This window comes from Homalodisca vitripennis, chromosome 2 (assembly GCF_021130785.1).
Source record: "Homalodisca vitripennis isolate AUS2020 chromosome 2, UT_GWSS_2.1, whole genome shotgun sequence".
NCBI lineage: Eukaryota > Metazoa > Arthropoda > Insecta > Hemiptera > Cicadellidae > Homalodisca > Homalodisca vitripennis.
The window spans coordinates 219,903,900-219,931,367 of record NC_060208.1 but is presented as its reverse complement, the minus strand read 5'-3'; the positions used below and the strand labels follow the sequence as shown (position 1 = coordinate 219,931,367).

General features: G+C 33.2%; 1 protein-coding gene across 4 annotated transcripts in view; it reads left to right on the top strand.

Moving 5' to 3' along the window:
* The window catches only part of LOC124355415 (synaptic vesicle glycoprotein 2B-like), a 35,664-nt gene extending 14,596 nt beyond the window's left edge, over positions 1 to 21,068 (top strand). For 3 of the 4 annotated variants that reach the window (XM_046806553.1, XM_046806552.1, XM_046806555.1), the window contains 7 exons: positions 73 to 194; positions 9,402 to 9,640; positions 12,553 to 12,725; positions 14,881 to 15,152; positions 17,070 to 17,229; positions 20,522 to 20,649; positions 20,965 to 21,068. In XM_046806553.1, the coding sequence (XP_046662509.1) occupies positions 73 to 194; positions 9,402 to 9,640; positions 12,553 to 12,725; positions 14,881 to 15,152; positions 17,070 to 17,229; positions 20,522 to 20,649; positions 20,965 to 21,059 (1,189 nt within the window). In that variant the 3' untranslated portion in view covers positions 21,060 to 21,068. Of the gene's footprint in view, positions 1 to 72; positions 195 to 9,401; positions 9,641 to 12,552; positions 12,726 to 14,880; positions 15,153 to 17,069; positions 17,230 to 19,553; positions 20,309 to 20,521; positions 20,650 to 20,964 lie in introns of those variants that run through there. The other variant, XM_046806554.1, reaches the window with a different exon arrangement.
* The last annotated feature ends 6,400 nt before the right edge of the window (positions 21,069 to 27,468 follow it).

Genomic DNA, 27,468 nt, shown 5'->3' with positions numbered 1-27,468 from the left:
CCTAACTTATAAGTTGATTAGTATTAATAAAAAAAATTATAGGTCAAGAAAATGTAAAACTTTTTGTTTTAGGTGTTGCCCTGCAATGATCGCTACAGTTCCACTACTCGGCGAGTTTGTTCCATCTAAGAGAAGAGCACAATCACTGCTCATTTGCACGTCACTCGCCTCCATAGGTCTTCTCTACTCTGCCTGTGAGTGCGACTCTCATTTTTTACTTCTTATATTGATACAGATGTAGTATTTATCCTTTAGTGCGGCGCCCGATTTTTGTCCTCATCTTCAGTCCGGTTACGTCGATGGAACAATGAGTGGAATACATCACAGAGTTTGGACATTGTCTTGCGGGAGCAGTTTTCTGTAGATTATATTATTTAGTTGACCTCAGTGAAAAGATAGTATCAAAGGATTTAGCAGAAATAAGAGAAATTATACAAATTTTAAGAAACCTCTGTATTTAAATATTGAGAGCTCATAGACTATTTACTTTCATTTAAGAATGAATGGTTTTAAATGCTGGAGATGTTCAAATTCAAATATTATAACTATTTGGTAATGAACTAAAGGGACTTGGATGAAACAAGTGAGCCGCTGAGGGAATTGCTTCGGTGTAGTTTGGAAATTTACGCAACTTGCTGCGGTAGAGAATTCAGTTATCTGCCCTTTCAGTTCGTTGAACTATAACTGGCTAATTATTCTCTCATAGAATCTTGTTTAGTTGTGCTTATTATGATATATGATTTAACACTTCAAATCTTCCTTCCCACTCAAGGCTACAAGCTGTTATCGGAATGCCACCATTGTTAAAGCATCAATGCATCTATTAAACCGAATATTATTAAATGAATTGAAAACCATTCAAAAATATATTTATTAAGATATATTCTTTTAATTATGATTCTGAATACTGAGAAGTATCACAGGTCACCAAGAATGTAGTGGTTCGCCTATTTGTGGAGATGATTGGTCTAAAGCTTCCGCACAAAAATTGTCCTGCTAATTTTACGTTAATGAAAAATGACAGATCCGTCTTAACATCAGAAAACAGCTGGTAGATTGCAGCTTAATAACATATGTCTTAATGTGATCGGACTATGTTGGTGCGGGTTACTATAGTCAAATAATTAAGTGAATAGTTCAAAAATAATAGGTACAGGTGATATTTATGATACGTTTCGTAAACGCGAAAACTGTGTGATAACAGTTGCAGCATAGGTGTATCTAGCATGACCAACTAGGGGAGGGGGTTACCACTACAAAGTTTCCATGCCTCTCATTCAAGCTGGGGTGCAGGTGCACCACACCCCCATCCAGAAATACCGGAGATATAAACGTATGTATTTCACTTTAACATATGGGCGTGTATTTGTGTTACTTAAATAATATATATTTTACATTTTAATGTGTTATAATTTTAAACCATGCTATACCTGATAAATTATTGAGCTATAATTCGACATGTATTTTGATAGTGTACGAGTACATAGTTACTGTGAATATTAATACACAAATTTTGAGATATGAAATTAGTAATTGTCTATTTTTACTGCCGCTGAGCAGTAGACGCTCGGCAATGAACACTATATACACATTGAACTTAAAGTTAATTTTTTACAAATTATGACATTTCATAACTTTGCTTGTCCAATTTTGGGTTTTTATTCAGAAAATGTGACCGAACACGTTATGACGATCGCTAAATAACTATCGTAATTAAGTTATCGTAATAACATATTTTTATCTATGGGAGAGGGGGGGGGGTTAATACTCCCAAACACCTACCCTGGATACGCCCATGGTTGCATGTATACACCAAGGAGAAGTATGTATTCACCGGAATAAGATGAAGAAACAAAATATTTATAATTTGTTATTTTCCTGGAAACTCACTCTGTATTACAATTTAATACAAAATACGCGGAGAGAAGTTACTATATCTGATATAATTACGGTTCCTTTATTACGGTAAACTTAATTTCTACATTATTAATTCAAGAGCAATTGTGTCGAATATAATACATTTCCCGATAAGTATGCTCTAAGGTACTTTTTCATTTAATATAATTATAATCCTCTATACCTTCAAGGTTTATGCATTCAAAAAATAGTGTGCGTGATAAAGCAAGCGCAAAATTTTAGATTAAAATTACTTTGTAGATCTAGTTTCATTTATAATATGATAATTTTTCTAAGAATTGGATTCATCCCTTGAAAGGATTAATTTCCTTTTAAATTTACTTTACAACAGTCACAAGTTATAACACAGCACAGTGAACAGTTTTGAGCATCAGTAAATGAACGACGTAAACTCAGATGACAGGCTAAATTTGTTTTACGAATTCTCTACTATTCTATCGCATGCTGCTTACATAATTTTGAATGTAGTGAATGCATGAGAGATATGCAGATAAATGTGCAAACGAGATGTGAATGTATGGAAGTAAATGTGGGAAATTGTAGTCAGACCAATTTTTGTGCATGGGTTTATTTAAACGAATCGTGTATTCTTCTAACCCCCAATTTAAAAATCTATTTTATGGTATACGTTTTGCACCTCATATTGGTGTAGTTATACATCGCAATGAATGATAAACATTTAAGAGCAACTAATTTCGTAATTTATTTTTCATTTATAACATTCTATCAAAATTTTTGATTAATGTTATATATACTGTTATATATTATGTTATATATACAGTGTTATATATATACTGTTAATATACTCAAATTTATATTTGATTTTTCATATAGTATAGAGTTTGTTCACTAATGTACGTTGGGTGAATATCCTACTATAAATGTGAAAGTGCCTTTGTTTTGTTTTTACGCGTAAACTACTCAACCGATTGTACTGTTATTTTACATTTTACTTAATCCAACTCGTCTTTGAAGTAACGAAAAGTCACATCTTGGTCTATAAAGTTGTGTAAAATTAATTGAATGAACCTGTCAAATGTAATCAACTGTCCTGTGTATACCTTGTTTATTATTTTGCAATTTGTTTACATATAGAGTAAGTAAATTGTCTAATAGATAACAAAAATGTTTAACGACGATTTAGATTTCAGTGATTAGGTAAGTATTAATCTACCTTAAAAAATTATGGTTGCCTGTAAAGTCGGTTTTTACGGGCGAAGATTTTACATGACAACGTCTTTTTCTCGGTAGAATATTTATTGATATGAATATTATTAAATTGCACAATAGGAACAAGGAATTGAATGAAAATAAGAATTGCACAAATTTTAACTATAGAAATATATTTTGTTTATTAAAAACATTGTACATAATTTGAAATTAATTAAAATTTGTTATTGTAAATGGTAAAGTTGAATAAAACATTTACTAAAATTGGAATTTGAAATTCTTGCTAAACACAGTTAAATTCTAACTCCGCGCGTGGTGATTGGTCGGTTTAGTTCGTTTGTTTGGTCGCACTGTTATGACAGGTTAGAGGTTATAATTTGTTATTTTAAATATTTGACTAGCAATACGCGCTGTTTCTTCTCAATCGACTGAATTACGATTGATTGCAGAGTGATTTAAAACTAATAATTTACTTAACACTATCAACATTTGTCAATAGTATGACATAACCTATAAACTCAGTTTCTCAACTTTTGTGTCAATCTAACAATTAATCAATCAATCATAGTTTACGATAATGAAATATCAGTGTACAATTATTTACCTTTATTGTTGTAGTTGTTGTAAATGACGAATCTAAGCACTCCACATTTTCACGAATAAACATAGTTATCTGCTTTATCCCGTGCGGCGGACCACAGTCATCTGCTTTATCCCGTGCGGATCCCGTGCGGCGGACCCACTGGACGGGCATCGTAACGTTACCGGGCGTTACACTTTTTCATGATTGACTCCGAGCCGCAACCTAATTTAAGACGTTGTCACGTCAAAAATGTCCTAAATTATAAAAAGGTCAGAATTTTGAAGCAGTAGACAAGAAATATGCTAGATAAAATTTCGCTGGACTGTTCTTTTGAAATAATGTACCAATTGCAACTCAATAGTTTAAAGTATTTAAAAACTTGTATTAATTATTAAAACTGTTATGAAACCTATTTACGTTGTCTTTTGACAAAAGTGGACTTTTCAGAGCTGTGTATGTACTCATATTTTCTTGATAAGAAGAAGGAAAAATCAGCATTAGAAAAAATAATAAGACGAGAGTAAATTAAAATCACTATAAATATACACATTTAACTCATTTTCTTCATCGAGAGAAGAAGCCAAACTAAACATTGGCATTAAAAATAGAATTTACCGGAAGCAGAAGTGCTCATACAGGTGCAAAACATCCGAAATTGCGTGAGAAGCCGGGGGTAACTGCTAGTTAAAAATGCAATTTTTACCGTTATTACTCCTTTACGACAGTGAGACCGACTTGATCTGAGTGAGATACGTGATAAGTGGTGAGTGAGATTATCCTATAGAATAAAATAAAAATAACATGCCGAACACTGTCACCTCGTGGTGAACCGTGTAGCAGTGAATATTCAACCCTTGTGGCATGTCGATCTGAGTTGTGTTTTGTCGAGGGTGAGGATCAGGTTTCTCTGGCTAATGTTACCACGGATAAAAAAAATTCAATTACTTTCCATGACATGCCAAATCGCAGCCAACGTAAGAGACGTCCTAACCAAACCACCACCTACCGAAAACTATTATAAGGTATCCAGCGGTTCAGCGCATCCCAGGACCAAAAGATTGGGTACACGAGGAGATTGGGGACGGACAAACTACAAAGTTCCTGAGACTTCTCGGTGTTCTCGCCTGTTAGGTGGTCCCTAGCAATATTATGAATCCAGTATGGTTGTGTAGATCGTCAATATCGACCCCAACTATCCTAACGGTCTAACAGAATCCCGATCTGAACGCCCTTACCGTTCACGCTAATGCAGTGAGGGAATTAAGGTCCAGATCGGAATGTGTGAAGGTATTTTTAAATAAAAAAAGAGTTTTATTTAATTCGACCATTTTGTTTCAAATGGTGTAATTTATTGGGGTTTTCTAATAGATCATAATAGCATAGCCGAAATATTAATTAGTTTTTTCTATAAGTAAAGACATAAAACTTTGCAAACGACCTCAGCTAAGGCCTGTTACGAAATACGTTGTGTGAGATTCACACCTTGTTTGTTTTAGAATTGTATTTTAACAAGGTTGTGACTAAACTAAACAGCTCTAATTACTGGTACAAAGAAATGAGAATTAACTCTTAGATTTAGAAGTGTTTTGTTCCATAATATAGACCCAAGATAAGGGAATTATTAATAGAACATGTCTGTATTATATTGTTTTATAATCAGTTGAAACGTAAACCGTAAATGATAAACTATCATAAAAGACTATTATAAACATGAGAAGTAACTACTAGTTCCGCAAAAAAATAAAAAAGTGAGAGATTTATGTACATGGGAGAAGAAGTTGAACTCAAATAATAGTACGAATCTGAGAAAATAACACAATAGACTAAAGTGAATATAATGACTGGAAAAATATTGTGGTATATTCATTATAATTAATGCTTGTTGAAATTATAAGTAATTTTTACTGAAATAAAGAAAAATATATTAAAAATGAACTATGAGTATTATGAAAATCCAAAATATTTGAAATTTTCAGTACAATTTGATATTTTATTTGCTGAAACTCAACGAAACCTATCACTTGTGGGCCTGGAATTTTCATTTTTGCCTGTCTGTCCACACAATATATTGAAAACGAACTAACTTATAGTCTTGAAATTGTACATGAAGCTCCATTTATATAATTGCTATTTGCATATTTACATCTTGCGGACATGTCAAAATTTATATGAGGAATATTGAGTTAGACGTTTGGTGCAAGTGACGCCATGGGATTTGGCTGAACATTAGAGAATATTATTCTACATTGGTCTCATGACCAACCATGTTGGCAACTAGAAAATAGCAGAATATATAAAATAGTGATCAAACTCAATAAAGCTATAAGAGATTTAAACATGCCATATTAATATCCCAACACATACATCATTTTGTAGTAACTTGGTGTGTGGACTTTAAATACTGATACGAAGCCAAATTTAATGAACACAAATGTTAATGTATCATTTAGAAATATATGTCGAGAAGGGTTTTAGATTTATATTTTGCAAGAAATCTCATTTCTACAAGAATAAGTTATATAATGTGTTATTTTTGTGTCGAACCTCTTTTTGTTTGACTGTCTGTCTATCTGCTCGCAAGCTATTTAGACAATGAAATGAGTTATAGATTTAAAATGATGTATGCAGCACGAGGGAAGCTAGTAACGACTCATGGTGTCCATCCATCTAAATTTTATAATAGCACTGTCATTTATGGTAATTTAAATAACTTTGAAAAACCACAAAACAGTAGTCCTAACTATTTACGACTTACAAACTATATAGTATACATTGAGCCTAATTAGCAAAGACCAGGAATGTTTAGTTAGAAAGAACTATGTATATAATATGCAGTCTCCTTAATAATAACTTAAAACTCACTAAGACCAGAAATAGTAATAGGCACAAGAAGTTTTCACTGTAGTCTAAGATAAAATTATTTATAAATTCTCACCTTATTATCAAACTTCTAAGTATCATATACACTGAGGCTTTTTGACATATAATACCTTCTATTGTTCACCTTTATGTCATAAATTAACTTAAAGATGAATAAGGCGAGAAGTGGTAAAGGATAAAAGAGACTACAGATGAATGATTTACAAATTTCATATCTTTGCTGTCAGCATCGTCAATATCATGTTTAGTGAGGCAGTTTGTCATAAAATATATTACGTGTTCAAATTTCTATTTCAAATTACATTAAAGGCTCCCTAAGGCTAGAATCGGTAACGGTTATAGGAGACTACAGATGAATGAATTAAAATTTTACTTCTTTGATGTCAACCTCTTCAGTGTCATTTTCGGCGGACAATGTTTCATATAAAAACCTTCTCGTCTTTAACTTTCCTTTACAGATTAACTTTAAGCAGAATAATTTTAGGAAACTGTAACGGTTATAGGAGACTACAGATGAATGAATTAAAATTTTACTTCTTTGATGTCAACCTCTTCAGTGTCATTTTCGGCGAGACAATGTTTCATATAAAACCTTCTAGTCTTCAACTTTCCTTTATAAATTAAACTCTAAGCAAAATAATTTTGGGAAGCTATAGCGGTTACATGAGACTAAAGATGAACTATTCACTCTTTTAACGTCAACCTCATTAGTTTCATATTCAAAGAGACGATTTTCAAACAATACCGTCTGGTGTTCAACGTTCTTTTGTAAATTAACTAAAAGCACATCATAACGGGAAACTGTAACGGTTATATGAGACTATAGATACATGTTTCTCTGTTTTGATGTCAACCTCCTTAGTTTCTTATTCAACGAGACAATTTTTCAAATTATACATTCTAGTCTACAAATTCCTTTTATAAATTACGTAAAAGCACATTATGGTGCGTAACTTTAACGGTTATATAAGTCTATAGATGAATGATTCACTCTTTTGATGGTTAACCTCCTTATTCTCTTATTCACCGAGGCAATTTTTCGAAAAATACCTTCTAGACTTCAACCTACTACAAAATAACTCAAAGCACATTATAGAGACTACAGATGAATGATTTACAATTTCACTCCATAGATGTCAACCTCTGTAGCATCATAATAAACGAGACAGTTTTTAAAGAAATATTTTCTCTTGTTCAACTCTTGATTTCAAATTACTTAAAGCTCACTAAGGCAAGAAACGTTGAAGGTTACAAGAGACTACAGATGAATGATTTACAATGTCACACCTTTGATGTCAGCATCCTCAATATCATATTCAGTGAGGCAGTTTTTCATGAAATATATTCTCGTGTTTAACTTTATATTTTAAATTAACTTAAAGGTTATTAAGGCGAGAAACGGTAATAGTTACAGGAGAGTACAGATGAATGATTTACAATTTCTCTCCTTTGATGTCAGCATCCTCAATATCACATTCAGTGAGGCAGTTTTTCATGAAATATATTCCCGTGTTAAATTTATTTTATAAATTAACCTAAAGCTCAGTAATGCGAGATACGTTAAAGGTTTACACTAAACTACAGATGAATGGTTTACAATTTCACTTCTTTCATGTCTACCTCTTCAATGTCATATTCAGAGAGGCAGTTTTAATATATTACCTTACCTTGTTCAATATCATTTTATAAATTAACTTAAAGGTCACTAAGGCGAGAAACGTTAAAGGTTACATGATACTACAGATGAATGATTTACAATTTGTCTCCTTCGATGATCGTCTTTAGTGTTATATTCAGTGAGGCAGTTTTTCATGTAATAACTTGTCTTTTTTAACTTTCTCTTATACATGCAGATGTAACTGAATATTTTACATTGCATTTCTTGACAAATGTGATATCATGTCCTGGATGAATAAATGATATACCCCTTCCTGATTGATTGTTTGGTTTCTATAGCACTTAAAAATTAAATGATCCAGTGTGCTGAATAGTACATTGTATAATTATCATAAATGAAATCAAATTAATTTTCTATTCAACATTAATAGAAAAGTAAAAGTGATGTGTAATATATATATATATATATATATATCAAAATTAAACTTATGTTCATTGATTATATTTCAGTCGACCAATATACTCATTATATATACATAATGTGTAACACTTTTTTTAACAAACAGCAATTACAAATTTCTGAAATCTCATATTGTTTTTAAATCCTGTATAAAAATATCTATCGAACATAGAACTTAGATCTATCAAGAGTAAAGTTAACCTTCTCGTGTTTCAGTAATAGGATAGTTGCCGTAACAAGCTTCCAAAAATTGGATCTCTCGTTCATTACATTAAGATTTTGGGAACTATTCCTCAGATGTTGTGGAGTTCCTACCCTGATATCCGGCTTGCTGTAAAGCTCAATCTCTCATGTTTCAGTAATCGTGTGTTTGACATTACAAGCTTTCTGGAAATTGGAGGTTCTATAAATTTACTCGTTGTTGAATATTCTTCCTGTTATTTGGAGTTTCTAGCCTTGTCTCCAGCGTACTTTATGGTTTACTCTGTCATGTTTCAGTAATCGGGTAGTTGACGTTACAAGCTTCCTGGAAATCGTGGTTCCTATAAATTTAATCCTTGGTGAATATCCTCCTGTTGTTTGGAGTTCCTAGCCTTGTCTCTAGCTTACTTTATGGTTTGCTCTGTCATGTTTCAGTAATCTGATGGTTGACGTTACAAGCTTCCTGGAAATCGGGGTTCTATAAATTTACTCCTTGGTGAATATTCTTCCTGTTATTTGGAGTTCCTAGCCTTGTCTCCAGCTTACTTTATGGTTTACTGTGTCATGTTTCAGTAATCGGATGGTTGACGTTACAAGCTTCCTGGAAATTGGACCTCTGGTTCATTACATTCACTCCTTGGCGACTCTTTTTCCTGTTATGTGGAGTCCCTAGCGTGATCTCCAGCTTACTGTTTTGCATGACGCCGGAAAGTCCCAAATTTATGCTCACTAGAGGAAAGAGTGAGGCCTCTCTAAAAATACTTCAGAGAGTTCACTCAGTAAACTCTGGGAAGATTCTTGGCAGTTATCCTGTAAGTGTAATGAATATAGTCTATGTTAACTTTTACAATGAAATTGAAAATGTTATGGAGATAACCATAATCAAGAACCTTTGCCACTAACATATTATGTTAACATTTGTGAGTTTATGACACTAAGAAATAATGAGTTTATTGAACATACAATATAAGAACCTGTAGGTTATAATGCATAACATTTTATTCAGTTTACACAGTTAAATGGTTATATTACGAAAAGTATTACAGTGTTATGCAGAGTAATTTAAGCTTTCTAAATCCAAAATTTCAAAAGGTTGCGTTCAGTAAAATTAAAACTTAAATTACAATATAAGTGCCACTTGAAAAGTGCTAAACCAGAAGAAAAGGAGAGGCAAATATCTGTCGAACATAAAAAAATAAACTTCCCATATTTGAAATTTTTATCATTTTATGTTCCAAATCAATTTAATTTTGAATGAATAAAATTTGTTGATAATATTTACACTCAAACAAAATGTGACATCAGACAGAGCAAATATCGTTTAAGTTAAATATGTTGAAATTAAATAGAATGAAATTTTAATTAATTTAATTTTTATCTTGGCATTACAATTACACTATAGTTATTAATATTATAATAATATTATGCTAATTTCCATCGAAACGTTTTATATATTTATTACAAGTTGGCAATTACAGTTCTTACATATCAAAAAATAAAGTTTAAAAAAACACATGGAACTTCTTAGACATATTTAATACATCAATAAAATTAATTTAAACTTCCCCGATGCTTAGTTAAAAATATTAGCTATTTTTAATTAGGCCTTTATATACCATACATTTAATTATATAATTCTTAGACTATTATAGAACAGGCTGATCTATTCTTTTTTGCAATTTTTCGTCCTTTTTATACGGACTGAGTTTTGTATTTGTTCCTAACTTTTTATGTATCTTTTAATTATTAGGCTTTTTAGTGAAGTGCCTCTGATAGACTTATAACCTGACTTCATCTCTCTTACGCTAATAGTTTACAATGTTTAGTGAAACTATTATCTAATGTACATGTAACAGCATTGAATAATACAATTTATTATTGTTATCACTGATGAACTTTTATCACTTCAAGTCTAAGTACACTCATCACAGTTTTTGCTGTTGATGCTGCATGACCAACAACACATGTTTAACAGCTCTGTCATCTTTTCTTGAGTAATTTGAGTTGTTTCAATATATATACATATTATGTTGTGTTCAATAGTTTCACAGAATATATTGAGGAATTAAACAATATCATGTTGTTTGCTTATTATATATATATATATAATATATATATATATATATATATATATATATATATATATATAATATTCTTTGTTTTCTCAATTCCGGAGAAACTGTTGAACACAACGTATGAATGTATCACTAGTTAAATTCGATGCTAAGGTTATTGGTATATTTACAGGGATCTCGTTTAATATGAAATAAGTGAAGTAGAGTTGTGTTCTTTGATATATTCACTCAGAAGAAGTCATAGAGAATATAAGAGGCGGGATTTCGCCCCCTCCCCTTTAGGCAACAGGAACTGTGTTCTGTATGTGAAGATAATATTTACAAAAGCTACCGTGAAAAATGCACGATTAAGGTTTTTTGTAAGACTGGAATACCTACCTATCAGTTAAAACCTAAATTAGGTATATCAAAGACCGTCGTTATACATGTATCTGATCAACACAATGCATGCCCATGAGTGGTACATCACTAATTGCAAGTTTTAACATATTGGGGAGATCCGGTGACTGGTCTGGTTTACTGAGAAATGTGTTACTCCCTCTTAATGTTAAAGGTTTTTTCAAGCTTAAATATACAGGTATAGTTCATTGTCTCCTCCGCTCGCTTTGACTGGAAGAGGGTAAGTACAGAGCTAGCCTTCCCCTCTTCTAAAGTGACACGACGGATTACGTAAGTAATCCCTCCATGTGAGACGGTCCAATATGTTTTCATTCCAAAAGCAAGCACAAAGTCCTTCAGGACTAAGTGTATTGAGAGATTTCTTAGCTTCTTGTCCTAAGTAATAAAAACTAGAAGGGTTCCTTAAGGCTGAAAGAAAGTCATTATACAAGGTATCCTGTAACTCTCTTTACAAAAATGTATACCACGTTTTTGCTCAGATCACCATATGAACATGGGTCTCTGATGCTTAGTTTCCCATCTGTTTGTCTTTATGTTTTTTTTAATAAAAAAAATATCTTAAAAACTAATAATTTAAATTATACAAAATTTGGTTCAAACGTTTATGACAAAAAGAATAGTTGCTGAGAAAAATATCATAAAATTATCTTTAGTATTTTCAAAATGGGGGCCATAAGAAATTTAAATTTTGAATATCTTAAAAACAAACAGTTTTTTCTCAAGAAACACAAAGACAACAACTATTAAATAGTTTAAAGTCATTATATTTGTAATAATATCCTCTAAGATCTTTTAACCTTGTAATTCTTGAAAAAAACTGTTTGTTTTTAAGATATTCAAAGTTTAAATATTTTTATGACCGCCATTTTGTAAATACTAAAAATAATTTATTGATATTTTTCTCAATGACTGGCCTTTTCATCTTAAACATTTCAATCCAATTTGGTGTAATTGGAATTATTAGTTTTTAAGATATTAATTTTTCAATACAAAATACATAAAGACAACAAGATGGGAAACTAAGCATCAGAGACCATGTATATAGTCAAATAAGTTTTTCTTGACCTGAGCAATAACTTGGTATACCTTTGTCCAGAGAGTTACGTGACAACCTATTTATATTTACGTATACACGTAGAAGGAATAAAAAACAAACAATACGATTATTTGGTTGATTGGTATTACACGTTAGAGTTATCTGACCTCAGCTATGTGCTATTGTTCACTATTATTGTGCCTGTTATGTTAAGGTAGAATCAGTAAAAATGGACGCCAATGAGGTACCCGCGCCACAACCATCTGGAGGAAAAGGGGTGATGCCGGTCTTAAAACACATTTGTGACCAGACCTTGCCTCTGTTCAAGCCTCCATTCTTGAAGAATTTAGTTCTTTGTGTTATATTGATGGTTGACATTTGCTTATGGTAAGTGGTGTATCGTATCTCTCTTCCCAATGTATCCCTTGTAGTTCACATTCATAGTAATAGTAGTGCAGTAAATTGTGATCTATTTGTTACTGCAATGTCATTTTAGTTCTCATTTTTTTGTTCTCTTCGTTCTACTATCTTATTTGATAGTTTTTTTTTTACGATCAGATCACAAGTGAAAATGAGCAGAATGCTCTGTATAAATCGGTTAGTGTGGATGAACCCTGGAATAACTGTACCACTATTTACAAAAAGCCCCTCGAGACTGAGTTATTTTGATCTTCAATACATACTTGTAATAATTTAGTTATTTATTGTATGCATGTAATTTGTAACATGTAATGTATATTTAAATGAAATTATGTCTCAGACGTTTATAAATACAATAAATATTAATATTAAAAACAGTAATTGTGCATAAAATCTGTAGCATGGATAAATTTTGAAGTTTCTTGAGGAGAGTATTGCTTTAACGAGTTGGATTTTTATTTGTGTATGTATATGTACAGGGTGTTGACAAAAGGGTCTCAAAAACATCTGTGAGTAATATTACTCGTTAATAAAAACTTGTCATATAAACGTAGAAAATCTCGTTTAGCCACTAGCCAATATTTATTATTTTTTCTAAAAAACTATTTTATCTGAAACTAGTTAAGCTAAAGAAACTGAGTTTGAATAGATAAGAGGATTTTTTTAATTGCGTTATTTACTTTGATCCAAAATGGCATTCGGTGAAAAATGGCATTTTGTTTAAGACAAAACACAAAGAACCGGTACATCTATAAAAACTCTAGAAATAAGCTATTTTTACATTTTTATTTTTATTTCAATGGTTTTTTTTTCCAAATAAATCCGTCAATGCATCTGTCAATGCATAGGTACGAGGGAACAAGGCAGGAGCAACAAAACTGATAACTCTCAACTTTGACATGTTTGGCGATCCTCTGGATCTATCGAAGTCTGTCAAAGGGGCGAAGTCTCAAAGTAGACCAATGAACAGAGGCATATTCAAATAACTGGAGACAAGTGAGAGACTGCAGAGAAGAATCACTGAGACTGAGTTTTAAATTAAATAAATGTTTGAATTATTAGGCCAATCATCCCCGATGCCACTCTGTAGATGTTAATGTGGAGGTCGAATTCAAAGAAAAGAGTCAATGACTATATGAGGTCCCTAATACTGTGGAACCATTTTACTCGTTTATCGTCCATAATTGTCACCCAAAGTGACATCAGTCCTTCTGCAGAACGTGGATTATAGATTGGTTAGGAGTGTCAGACATTATGTTAAATGGCACCACATCAGTAAAGATTCAAGAGAACGTTGCTAGTTTTGACCAGCTTCAAAAGAGTAAATTTATCGGAAAATCTCAATGTCGTCAGTGAAAATAAACAAATGGTATATTTATGGTTCCTTTAATGGCCTTAATAAAAACTTTAAATAGGAAAGGGCCCAAGAGTGAACCATGAGGAATGGTAGAAGCAGCGTTGAATGCAGAAGTTGTCGTAGCAGCATAACGAACAGCCTGAGGACGATGTATGATGCAACTAAGGAGCCAGTTGGAGATAGAGCCAATAATCCCATTTTCCTTATATTTAGCTAGAAGTAGAGAATTATTAGTCCTGTCGAGAACTTACTACGACCGATGTAAACTTCATCTACCAGGTGATTTCTAGTAAACCTTGAAAGAAACACCTGACTCTGGAAGGAGTTAAGTGCTTGGAGTTGACACTCAACATGGTCGGTTGTGATTCCTAACATAAGTGTGACGGAACGCTCTTGTGTAATTTGTTTATTTTAACCTAGATTTTAGTTATGTGTTAGGTCTCATATTGTCCTGAAGAAGTGATCACATTGCAGATTTCGAGACGTAGTATTATTAATTTCTCTACTGCTACCACTCAACTATAGCAACCTAACCAAATCCTATATCTTTCACATCCCTTCCCTCGTCAAAAGCAATATTCAAAAAAAGGAATTATTAACATATTGATAATAATCCTGCTACCGTGCCCTACGCAAGTTGGACATATATTGCCAACCGTATGGTCTTCAAAAAGGGAGGGTTACGAGAGTGTGAGATGTTGGTCTATTGATTGTGAAGTCTAACACATCTATGAACACCACTGTTTATACCTAATTTATTTCCAGTGTAAACACCATATTCCTCTGGTTACCTGAGATCACGAACCGTATGGCGTTCTACAAGGAGTCTCACGAGGGTGACTTCTCAATGTGTGAGATGGTGACCAAGCGAGAGAATCTCACTTCTAGCCTTAATACCACTAGCGCCCCAGTGGAGTGTAACGCAACTATAAACACTGCTGTCTTTATACCTAACGTCCTTATATCACTGGTACAGCCAATAATTATGTTGGCTGCCAGTGTCATCGTGCCTTTGTTTGACAGAAGACATATTCTTTGTGAGTATTATTGAACTTCTATTATCCCAGCCAATTTAGTGGTTTTAAGATGTTTAACAATAGAAAACAAAATAAATGGGATTCCTATAAACCCTTTGTTTATTTGTTACAAAAATAGTGACATTGGTTTTTACTCCAACTTCTAAAATATATAGTTTATGAATATGCTATTGATATTCTATTATCCGACTGTTTTGACATGACGACTAGTGTCATATTTAGGTCTTTAAACATCTTAAAAAATGTCATAGAGCTTATAATCATAAAACTTAACAAGGCGAACGAAGAATATAACTAATACGTAACTCGTATCTCAAAAACGGGTCATATAAATGTGATGTAACAAAGAAATCACCTACCTTTACTTATAATAAAGCTTAGTATTTTTTATTCGTCTTAGCAAAATTATTATCTAAGGCAACCTCGAAGTTATTTATTGATTTAACTACGAGAAAATAAACTTGAGGTTTCAACGAAAACACACAAACGATCAGTTTTCACCAAACTCTAAGCTAATTAAACACATAAGTGCAATTTAAGTTGTGAGTCTTCATGAAAATTATATTTCCTTATATTTTAAATTGATTAAAAATACTTAGGCAACTTCGTAGTTTAATAAAAAAATTACTTCCTTGGATGTTTAAATGTATTTCTGAATTTTTGACCTCTAATGAATATAGAGCAAAATGCTTCATTTGTCGAAACTAATTTGATAGACTAATTTTTGATTAGGTTAACATATAAACATAGAACTACACATTAGAATTCTAAGTAATAAAACTTCGTAAATATCATATTTTTAATTTAGAAACAGTTTTATACACAAAAATCATTTAACATTTATTGAAAAATTTCTTCCCAAATGAGTATTATAGCCTATACTTTTTGGGAAAAAGCCTTTCGAAAAACTATTTTGTATCTTTTTTTCTTGTAACAACTGACTTGGTAAGGTAAAATATATAGTGTTTCAGTTGATTCTGGAACCTGCCTTCCAGAAGGCAATATAAGTATCAATATAATACTTAAGTGTATCATTGTTATGCTAAAGTATTTCAGCTTTTATCACACAAGAACGTGTCTCAGAGGAAATCTTGAAAATCTTAAATTAACGCTGCAAACCAGGCTTAAAAAAGATTACTCTGCTTAAAACGACAGCAGTTATACGTTTTGAAACGCATTACTTAAGTAAATCTTAGATAAATTACAATGGAAAAAGAAAAAAATCCATTATTTCTTTCTGGAGAATAATGACTTGGTACCCTCTGAGACCCTATTCCTTGGTTAGGTATTGATACAAAGAAACCCTATAGTAAAAAGATGGAGTAAATACAAAATATTAAATCAACAGTGTTCAAAAACAAGACAATTACTTTTAGGTATCACATTAAAATGGAATTAAACCACAATGACTCTTATCTAAAATACTGCTATTGTAGTTGCTCTTTAGCTTTTAGTGGTGGTTGTATAATTGTAGTTTTATTATTATTATTAGCTATTTTGGCTTTTGAGGTTCGGCTTCTGCTCTACCAACAAAGCCCTTTAATTTGATTTATAACTTGACCTATGCTTGCATTACACGTTTTAAAATCAGCAGGGATTTTCTTCTTTTGTGATAAAAAACCAAAAAGTCCCTTGAAAATGTGAATTTTTTAGTACAGTATTGATAGACCCAAGTAATATATGCACAAGTGTTCGACAGCTGGAAAATTAGTTCACGTCAAATAGCAACTTCCATCAGAGTATTTAACATTAGATAGGTATAATTATATAACAATTTCTCACAAACTGCTTAATCCTGAAAATTACACTTGTACGTAAGTTTTGGAGATTTAAAATTTACATTATATTTAATTTCATAATACGAATACAATTAAGTGTTTGGAATTCAAAGAATGATTTTCCTCGTTGATGTTCCAGCTGTTATACTAATATTATGCGGATGTATGGCGTTTCTTCTCACTGTGGTTCGAGATACGTCTATCATAATTATGCTGTTTGGAGGGATGCCCATCTTGTCCGGGGTCTGCTACAACGTTCTCTCCAGTATTCTGATTGAACTCTTCCCAACTTACATCAGGTATTACGTAGGGAAGGGAGATTCTGGTAAACGGGTAAATCACTTCTTCACAACAAAGAAAGCTTCCCGTATTAATAATGCAGGGATTGTACATCAGGGGATTACAGAAATAACATTAGTTGTGTGTTTGTTTTGAAAATGGAAAAAATATGAAGGAAACAGGATTTCCGGACATCTGTCATCGTTAAGTGATACAAAAACTGTGAAACACCACATTTAGAGATGTGCAGTTTGATTGCTTCCTCAGTTGTGTAACTAACCTAATACATATCTACAAAATCAAAGTCAAAGTCAAAATCTTTTATTGTCATCCTACCGTACACATAGCATTGACAAAGGTCCATTCAATATTATTTATCTATAAATATAGTTGACATAAGAATTAGACCATAAAGCACCTGCTTACATTGTAAACTATATTACATATCAGGTATAATAATTATGTATTAGATATGTTACTATAGTATCACTATTTTACAGATTGGACAGTTTGACATAATACTCTTGGAAACTATAACATTCCAAACGGAATAAAAATTCTCTAAGCCTCCTCTGAAACAAGAACACATCTGAATCCGATCTAAGATGTGGAAGAAGGGCATTAAATAATTTAATTGCAGAGTAATAAGTATATGTTTAAAAATTTAGTGTTGTGCTTTTTTTAACTAAAGAACTGGAGTTTCAAAGATTGTATCTGTCGGTATTAGTAGGTTGAAATAGGTTTTTGTGTTTCATGTAAAGAGTTGGGATGTTAAGAATGTAGAGACTAAAAAATGTCAAAATATCATCTATAACAAGTTATAACAAACTATAACAAATTATTCCAAGAGATTCAAATCATAATTCAGAATTCTCAACAAACACGTTGTGCGTCAATCTCAATCACACTAAACCCGAACTAAACAATACATGTCAAAATAGGTCAGCACTGTGTGACCAACTAACGAGAACTCACCAGAGGCCAATAGTAAATGGGGATCGTCACGGCAGAAACAAGATGGTGGAAAAAGAAGAAATTCACTATTAGTCGCCTTTACTATTGGCCTCTGGTAAGTTTTCAGTGGTTGGTCTTTCAGTGAAGACCAAATGTGACGGATATTCTTTAGTTCGGTTTATATAATTAGTGTTTTGAAATTTTTTATTTATTAAGAGCATGCTTTATAGATAGTGTACATACAGGTGAGGTGACACACAAAATGGTTGTTGTGGTTCCTGACCTATGCGTGTCACAACGTTTCATTCTAACCTATATGGTTTTCTTTTTGTTGGTTATCCACCTAAGAAAGAGATCAGATATCATATCTGAAAACGTAGTGTAACTGATTTTGTCTATTACTTCATGATGGCAGGTGTTCTGTAAGTTTTATATGTTATAGAATTATAGTTGTCTGGTGAGCATGATCTGTGAACAAATCGGTGCAATTGGTTGCCAGGTGTTCTTTAAGTTTTTTTTTTTATTACATTCCAACGGCAAACAAGCCAAAGTACAAGCGGGTAGTATACATATATAAATATTTAAATATCAACTGAAAGAAAGAAAGAATGAGTTAAATAAAAATAAAGTTGACAGTGATAAGAATCTAACAAAAACAACAACATAAATGATTAAATATAACAATTGATAATACAAGTAAATAGTAACAACAAACGACATAATACATAACAACAAAGCAGTAAACTATTCAGGAACACAACAATCAATATGAGGGGTAACAAGCATAACAATGAAATAAATTACCATACAACATGTGAAGATTAGAAATTGTGTATCTACACAGGACCGCGGAGGGATGCCAGCACTCTTCCCCGGATGGTCGAAGCACTGTCGTGAAAAAGATTGACAAGGTGGCAGAAGTTATTTCGCAGTCTCATCATTCGGGCAAGGGGACCATGAAAGTCATAATCACGCCGAGAGTGACGCCTGCCGAACAGATCACGCGACCGAGTAGCTGAAGGAAAGCGGATATCCACTTGTGCGAGGAGAGAAGGACAATCAAGCAGACCATTCAGCAATTTGGCAAGGAACAGGACATCTGCAGCCTTTCGTCTAGCTATGAGATCTGGTAGAAGTAGCTCGTTCTGCAGATCCGCCGAAGTTTAATGTGTTATAGAATTATGGTTGTATCTGTAAACAACTCGGTGCTGCAGATCAATGGCTGTGTCAGTGAACATGATCTGTGGACGACTCGGTGCTATAATCGGTTCCCAGTTGTTCTGTAATTTGGATATGTTACAGAGCTATGGATGTATCTGTGAACATGATCTGTGGACGACTCGGTGCTATAATCGGTTCCCAGGTATTCTGTAAGTTTGATATGTTACAGAGCTATGGCTGTGTCGGTGAACATGATCTGTGGACGACTCGGTGCTATAATCGGTTCCCAGGTATTCTGTAAGTTTGATATGTTACAGAGCTATGGCTGTGTCGGTGAACATGATCTGTGGACGACTCGGTGCTATAATCGGTTCCCAGGTATTCTGTAAGTTTGATATGTTACAGAGCTATGGCTGTGTCGGTGAACATGATCTGTGGACGACTCGGTGCTATAATCGGTTCCCAGGTATTCTGTAAGTTTGATATGTTACAGAGCTATGGCTGTGTCGGTGAACATGATCTGTGGACGACTCGGTGCTATAATCGGTTCCCAGGTATTCTGTAAGTTTGATATGTTACAGAGCTATGGCTGTGTCGGTGAACATGATCTGTGGACGACTCGGTGCTATAATCGGTTCCCAGGTATTCTGTAAGTTTGATATGTTACAGAGCTATGGCTGTGTCGGTGAACATGATCTGTGGACGACTCGGTGCTATAATCGGTTCCCAGGTATTCTGTAAGTTTGATATGTTACAGAGCTATGGCTGTGTCGGTGAACATGATCTGTGGACGACTCGGTGCTATAATCGGTTCCCAGGTATTCTGTAAGTTTGATATGTTACAGAGCTATGGCTGTGTCGGTGAACATGATCTGTACACGACTCGGTGCTATAATCGGTTCCCAGGTATTCTGTAAGTTTGATATGTTACAGAGCTATGGCTGTGTCGGTGAACATGATCTGTGGACGACTCGGTGCTATAATCGGTTCCCAGGTATTCTGTAAGTTGGATATGTTACAGAGCTATGGCTGTGTCGGTGAACATGATCTGTGGACGACTCGGTGCTATAATTGGTTCCCAGTTGTTCTGTAAGTTAGATATGTTACAGAGCTATGGCTGTGTCGGTGAACATGATCTGTACACGACTCGGTGCTATAATCGGTTCCCAGGTATTCTGTAAGTTTGATATGTTACAGAGCTATGGCTGTGTCGGTTAACATGATCTGTGGACGACTCGGTGCTATAATCGGTTCCCAGGTGTTCAGTCTGCTGATAGACTCTCAATGTTCACTCCTCTTCCGCTTAATATCTGGGACTTTGCTGTGTAAGCATAATTTATACTATAATATAAGACTAAACTATAAAGTCCAGTTACATTTAGGAAAGAAACACAGTGGATCAAATTGTAATGATGAAATAACACAAATGACTTACTTACAGAACGGCTATAGGCTTATTTCTTGATGATATTTTGATTTTTTAATTTACGTTTAGAGTTCTTTAATTTGATATTAAATGAAATTAATGTTAACATAATATAACTGTTCAAAATTATAAAAATATAGCATTTACATTTCTTTTAATGGGTGGTTAACGCTTCCTGCCTGTAAGTATTTATGACTTACGTATTCGTTTTCAGGTTGTGCAGTGGTGCCGTTTTTCTTCAATCTGCCCAACAGGAGCTCTTCTAAAGATGACTCACCAACAGAAGAACAGATTAAAAATAAATCTTGATCACACCTGTGTTGTGTACATATTCAACCTTAATGCTTTTACATTCAGGATGGATTTCCTACTGGCATTAATAAATATGCGTAAATATGACTCAGGTAGTAAAACAAGTTGGTGGAAACACGTTGCTATGTCATCAAGAAATACTCGTACAATTAAAAGTGTATTTATTTATTTATTTATTTCAACGGTAAACCGTTTTGTACAACATAACTTATAACAAAGTTGGCAGCTATCCATAACCAAGCATTTTACTTAATATTAATCAAAACAACAAAATCAAAACACAATCAGAGAAAAATAACAATAATAACATAAAGGATTATGGTGATTTAAATAAGGTTTATGATGAGTGTAATGATATCCATGGAATCTGAACAACAATAATTATTGCAAGTTAACGACAATAATAATATAATAATACGTAAAGAGTCTGGGCGAGATAATAATAAAAGTAGCAGCTAAATAACAAAAATTATATAACAATAATACACGTATAGAATCTGAACACAATAATAATAACAACGGAAACAGCTAACAACAAAATTTATATAATAATAATGGCGAGTTACATTATGGTCTATAGTGAGATGATATTTATATAATCTGAACAACAGTAATAACATGTATAAATCTGGCACAATAATAATAACAACAGAAACAGCTAAACAACAAAAATTATATAATAAAAATAATAATGGTGGGTTACTTTAGGGTCAATATATATATATATATATATATATATAGGAATCTGTACAACAATAATAACACGTATATAATATGAACACGTATATAATAATAACAGTAAACAGCTAAACAACAACAAATTAGGAACTAGTTGCCCGTCATAGTAGCTTCCCCAAGCACGATCGAAATGACTGATAAGAGGATCCAAAAAATTCCACACCACCTGAAACCTCATTACCTTCTCTCATAAGTCTGGGAATACAGCTGTGGTAGCTGTAAAGAGAAGGAAGTACCCTCTTGAAAAAGATGTCCCCGGAACGAGTGGATGTCGGAATTCGAAACTCGAGAAGAGAGAGAAGACGAGGGCAGTCTAGAGCACCGTTAACCATCTTATGAAGAATCAAGATGTCCGCCATCCTTCTTCTAGTCGCCAAATGTGTGTATTAATACATTATTTTGTGTAAAGGTTGCCAATTATTTTAGAAAAACTTTCTTTTGAAAAAAGACGAATTTTGGTTTATGAAGAGATCTTCTAGAGTGGTCTTGGAAAGTTTATTAGTATTTTAGAGGTTTAATACGCTCTTATTTTACAAATGTTTGTTGAGTATCAAGTAATCAGTCTCCTTTTCTTCTGTTTATACATGATTTATTATGTAACGTAATATTACCTCAAAGGCTGCAAATGTGTATATCAGTTACATTATCAGTGTCAGTTTTAAAACCGCCAACACAGTGATTTACCGAATGATAGGTCTACTCACTTGATAGTAAAATTCCAAAAAATTTTTGAACTTTGTCATTTATCATTCTTTTAAAAAACTGGCGTGTAAAATGGTGGCCTATTTATCTCTAAATTTCTAATCTTTAGGGAGAGGTTAACAAACCAAGATAGAGCTATTAAGCGATCTCAAAATTATAAACACTTATTATCGATTTACGAAAATGTAGCATAAGGTCCATCTTTCCAATGACCGACAGACAACAGTTGTATCGAATATAAATTTAGTTCAAATATATATTTCAGTTCTTTAACCCCAAGTCATTAAAAAGCTTTACCTATTACAATGACAAGGGTGCTACTTTTCATAACCATTACATAAACAAGGAGATATTTTACGGGAAATCTATATAAAAAATAAAAATATCAATGGCATATCAAAATATGTTTGAACAAAAGCTATTGGTTAAGAAAATAATAAATTGAAATTTGCAAATCTATCACACATAAAGTTGTATAATAAACCTTGTTAATACTGAAAACTGAGGTATTATTTACAAAGTTATAATTTATTTTTATATAAATTAAATTTGGTTTGCTCTGTTACAAAAAACTGTAAAATGTATACACTTGTTGAATTTTAATGTGTGTTTTGTATTTGAAAAAAGCAACATAATTTATTTAGAAGGTAAACATTTGAACATTGTATGCAAAAATTAACACCTACGCACATGTAAATTTTTAACTGCGAGTTTTGGACTGGAATCATAGATTAATAAACCAACCCGTATGTTTGAAAGCTGTTCTATACATGTTTGGATAAACTTCCTATAATAGCAAAGTCTAATACAATAAATGTAAATTATACTGTGTAGGTTTTGCTTTAACATTACCATTCTCTAATTACGTGAAACTTGAGGCTGAAGAATTCGAGTTGGACAATGAATTTATTTCAAAATCCAGAGCTAGTGTTCATGGAATACAACACATTTAAAATAATATATATTGATTAGTTTTTGCAATAAGGAGACTGTTTCAGAAGCCTTTTCTAAATTTTTGAATATGGTATAGTGTAGCGGGTACAAGAGTTATCGCAAGATAACCGGATCAAGCAACACCCAGCGTGGCTGCTGTTTGTAATGTTGACCGCTAAGAGATCCTGTCCTTGCAAGCAGCTCGCCTGCCCGGCCGTTGGTGGTGATTTGGAAGTCACCTTTAAGTCATTTGTTCCCAGGTTAAGTGTTAGAGAGGGCTTCTTAGACCTAACTTCGCCTGGTAAAATAAGACCTTTTTACTTTACTTTATGTGAATTATTGTCGAGTTTACTCCAAACGGGCTCCCCTTGGGTATTCGAATATTCATTAAAATCTAAAATAGTAACGTGATTAAAACTCTGTAAATTTGTGATCATCAACAAAAACTATTAGAATAATTAACTTCAGAGAATCGTTACGGAAAAATTCAAGCTAATATTTGCAATACAACTTAAAACTAAATGTCTCATATAATATTGTTGTGAGAATCACGTAAACACAACCAATAAATGTTGAATTGACCCAATTTTACTGTTTTATAAGTATAACAATGTTAACAATAGTTGCCAATATTTTGGGAACATGTGTTGACTCCCTTCCTTAGATATTAAATCATTATTTAAGAGTTTAATATTATCGTGAGAATGGAACTCGTACTCTATTCAGAGGTGTCATGCAAGGGAAGGTTCTAAGTTAAGAATGAACGTATTCCTAAACTCTAGACAAACTAATAGATACAATCTCGTTTAATAGCATGTTTAAACCAATGAATGATAATTTCAGTCCAAAACTGCAAGTACCATGTAAACTAACTATCATGTAAACTACTACTGCAACATGTTTTCAGCCTCATCGGTTATGTATTGAGAAAGATAAATGATCTGTTGTTAAATTGATGACCATCACTGACTCCACTATTTCAACGCATTGAGCGAGCGCTTGCGTTAGCAAACATTACTCATTAACATCTCTGATACATTTGTTTTACACTTTAGACATCTAAAACGTATTATATAATTTCTAAAGTTTTTCACCAAAACAGATGAACACCGTACGAGCATTCATTACACTTTTTTTAGGTTAAATATTTATTGTGTACACACTCACCAAAGAGGCGAAGAAGACTCGAAGGCGAAGAAGAAACCCTCTTTTATCAATGTGGGTTTGAGTATAAATATCAGTTCATGTTATGTCACCTCCTCTATTTAATTATATTGGAAACTGGATAGGAGGATGTATCTCATCCATGAGGCCCTGGTAGCGTGTGTCTTTTGAAGACACTCAACAAAGTGATGTAGTAGACTTGTTCACCTTTATCAATATAGGTTAGAGTATAACATATCAGTTCATGTTATGTCACCTACTCCACTTGCCAAAATCGGAAATAGGATAAGAGGACGTATCACATTTAAGAGGCTCTGGTAGCGCGCGTCCTGTGAACACAGTCAACAAAGCGATGTAGTAGACTCGTTCACCTTTATCAATATGGGTTAGAGTATAACATATCAGTTCATGTTATGTCACCTACTCCACTTGCCAATATCGGAAATAGGATAAGAGGACGTATCACATCTAAGAGGCTCTGGTAGCGCGCGTCCTGTGAACACAGTCAACATAGTCAACAAAGCGATGTAGTAGACTCGTTCACTTTTATCAATATGGGTTAGAGAATAACATAACAGTACATGTGTATGTCACCTACTCTACATTATAATATAGGAAACGGGATAGGAGTTGTATCTAGGCCATGAGGCCCTGGTAGCGCACGTCCTTTGAACACACTCACTAAAGCGATGATGAAAACTCGTTCACTTTTATCAATATGGGTTAGAGTATAACATAACAGTACATGTGTATGTCATCAACTGCACTTGATCATATCGGAAAATGGATAGGAGTATGTATTTCATCCATGAGGTCTGGTAGCGCACGTCCATTGATCACACTCAACAAAGCGATGTAGTAGGCTCGTTCAATTTTATCAATATGGGTTAGAGTATAACATATCAGTTCATGTTTATGTCACCTACTCCACATAATAATATCGGAAATGGGATAGGAGGATGTATCTCAGCCATGCGGCTCTGGTAGCGCGCATCCTTTGAATACACTCACCAAAGCGATGAAGAAGACTTGTTCACTTTTATCAATATTTTGCCTTCGGTATGAAATCCAACATTATCTTCCACACGAGTTGAAACTGTTGTGTAAAACCAATGTAAATATATCAATGTAACTTTTTATGTTCTGAAGATACATTTTTTAGCTTTGCTCTTTTTTGACGTAATTAATGTGCATTAGTAAACCGAAATGTCAAAAGTTAAGATGAAAGTGTTGATTAAATTTGTTTTGGAGCACAATCTCATACAATATACTATACTGTACAATATACTATACAATATAATAGCAGATTTTCAACATATACGGCTGGTTAAAAGAAAACTAATCTAGTATACAAACACAAAACAATCTCAGCGTATCTCAAACAATACTAAAATCAAACAAACACACTCTGTAAATATACATAATCAACGAGATATTTTCTCTCTTCTCCTTCAAGTATAAATACTCTTTCTAAATATAGCTGTAATGTGACAATGCATTAGCCCACTACATCGTAGATTATTTCATGGTGTTAATGGTGCCATAGGCTACCTGTTTGTTTGACTGCTCCTTGGTTCAACAGTGGAAGTTTCATCCCAGGGTTGGAAAATGCTCAATTTCTTTAAAGGTTTATGCCTTTCTTAACCTGTAACAGACACCTGTCCATTGAGGTCAAAATTTCCGGGGATAAATACTTACGAATCAGGATTAAGGTAACTAGATTAGATATGAGATCGTTTTTATATTCTTTCGCTTCTCTCCAATTCACTCGATACTACAGCTGATTATTTTAACCTAGAAATTTACGTGCATATAAAAACCTTTTTCAGCCAACTTGATCGCTGTCGTCTTTAAGCGGAAACGGTTTACTTATAAAAAGTACAATGATTTCGATCATATTAACCTAACAAGTAAGACTTGAAATGGAGATATCCTGAAGCCAGCGTTGATTATAGTCGGATCCGACAATCCTGAGAAATTCGGCCTATGTTTGGTGTAACGGTAAATACTGATAAAGCATAATTTACTCACGATTAAAGTTTTGCTATTCATTCATTGATATAAAAAACAAAGGTACAAGTTGACTATAAGAAATTACTTAACAGATATGTTGCAGGTGACTTGCTAATGCACATTCAAAGATATGATTAAAAAAAAAAAAAACATGGAGAAGAGTTTAGTTTAATTATTATGGTTAACAATAAATAAATGCGTGTAACATTGAATAATAGAAATAAATTGAAAAGGGGTTTGTAAGAACAGACCACAACAATGTTTGAGAGGCCGGACAGAGTTTGACCACACAATCAGCTGTTGATGCATTATTCATCGCGCCATCTAGTGTTGAGCGATTGGTCGAACGTTAACTGACAATACAGCGCTTCCCCGTACAGTAATAGCCATACCGCAGTCGTCGACCCTTCTGTAAGTGTGATTGGCCCGCCCTAGTCTCTTTATTGCTAAACGTTCAGTTTTGTGAGTGGTTCAGCAATAAAGTCTCACAAAAAAAGAACGCTTTTCCAATGCGATTTTGTTGTCGATATCGATATGTGTGTTTTACAGTAGTGCAATAATGAGCAACATCTTTATTATTGCAAACTAGCAGTTACCCTCGGCTTCGATCACATTACCCTTGTTAAAAACAGGACAACAAGAGCATATTATTTTTAAATGACATGATAAACAATTTGGGGATGTCATTGCAATCTCCTGAGTCATTTTAGACTTAAATTTAAGAAACGGTATTTGGGACCTTAAAGTCGGAGAGTGAACAATTTTTATTAGAACTCAAATTTCTACAAAAAATTTCATAATATTTGATGGATGAGCTCCAAAAAATATCACAAACAATGTAACTATTTTAGGCATT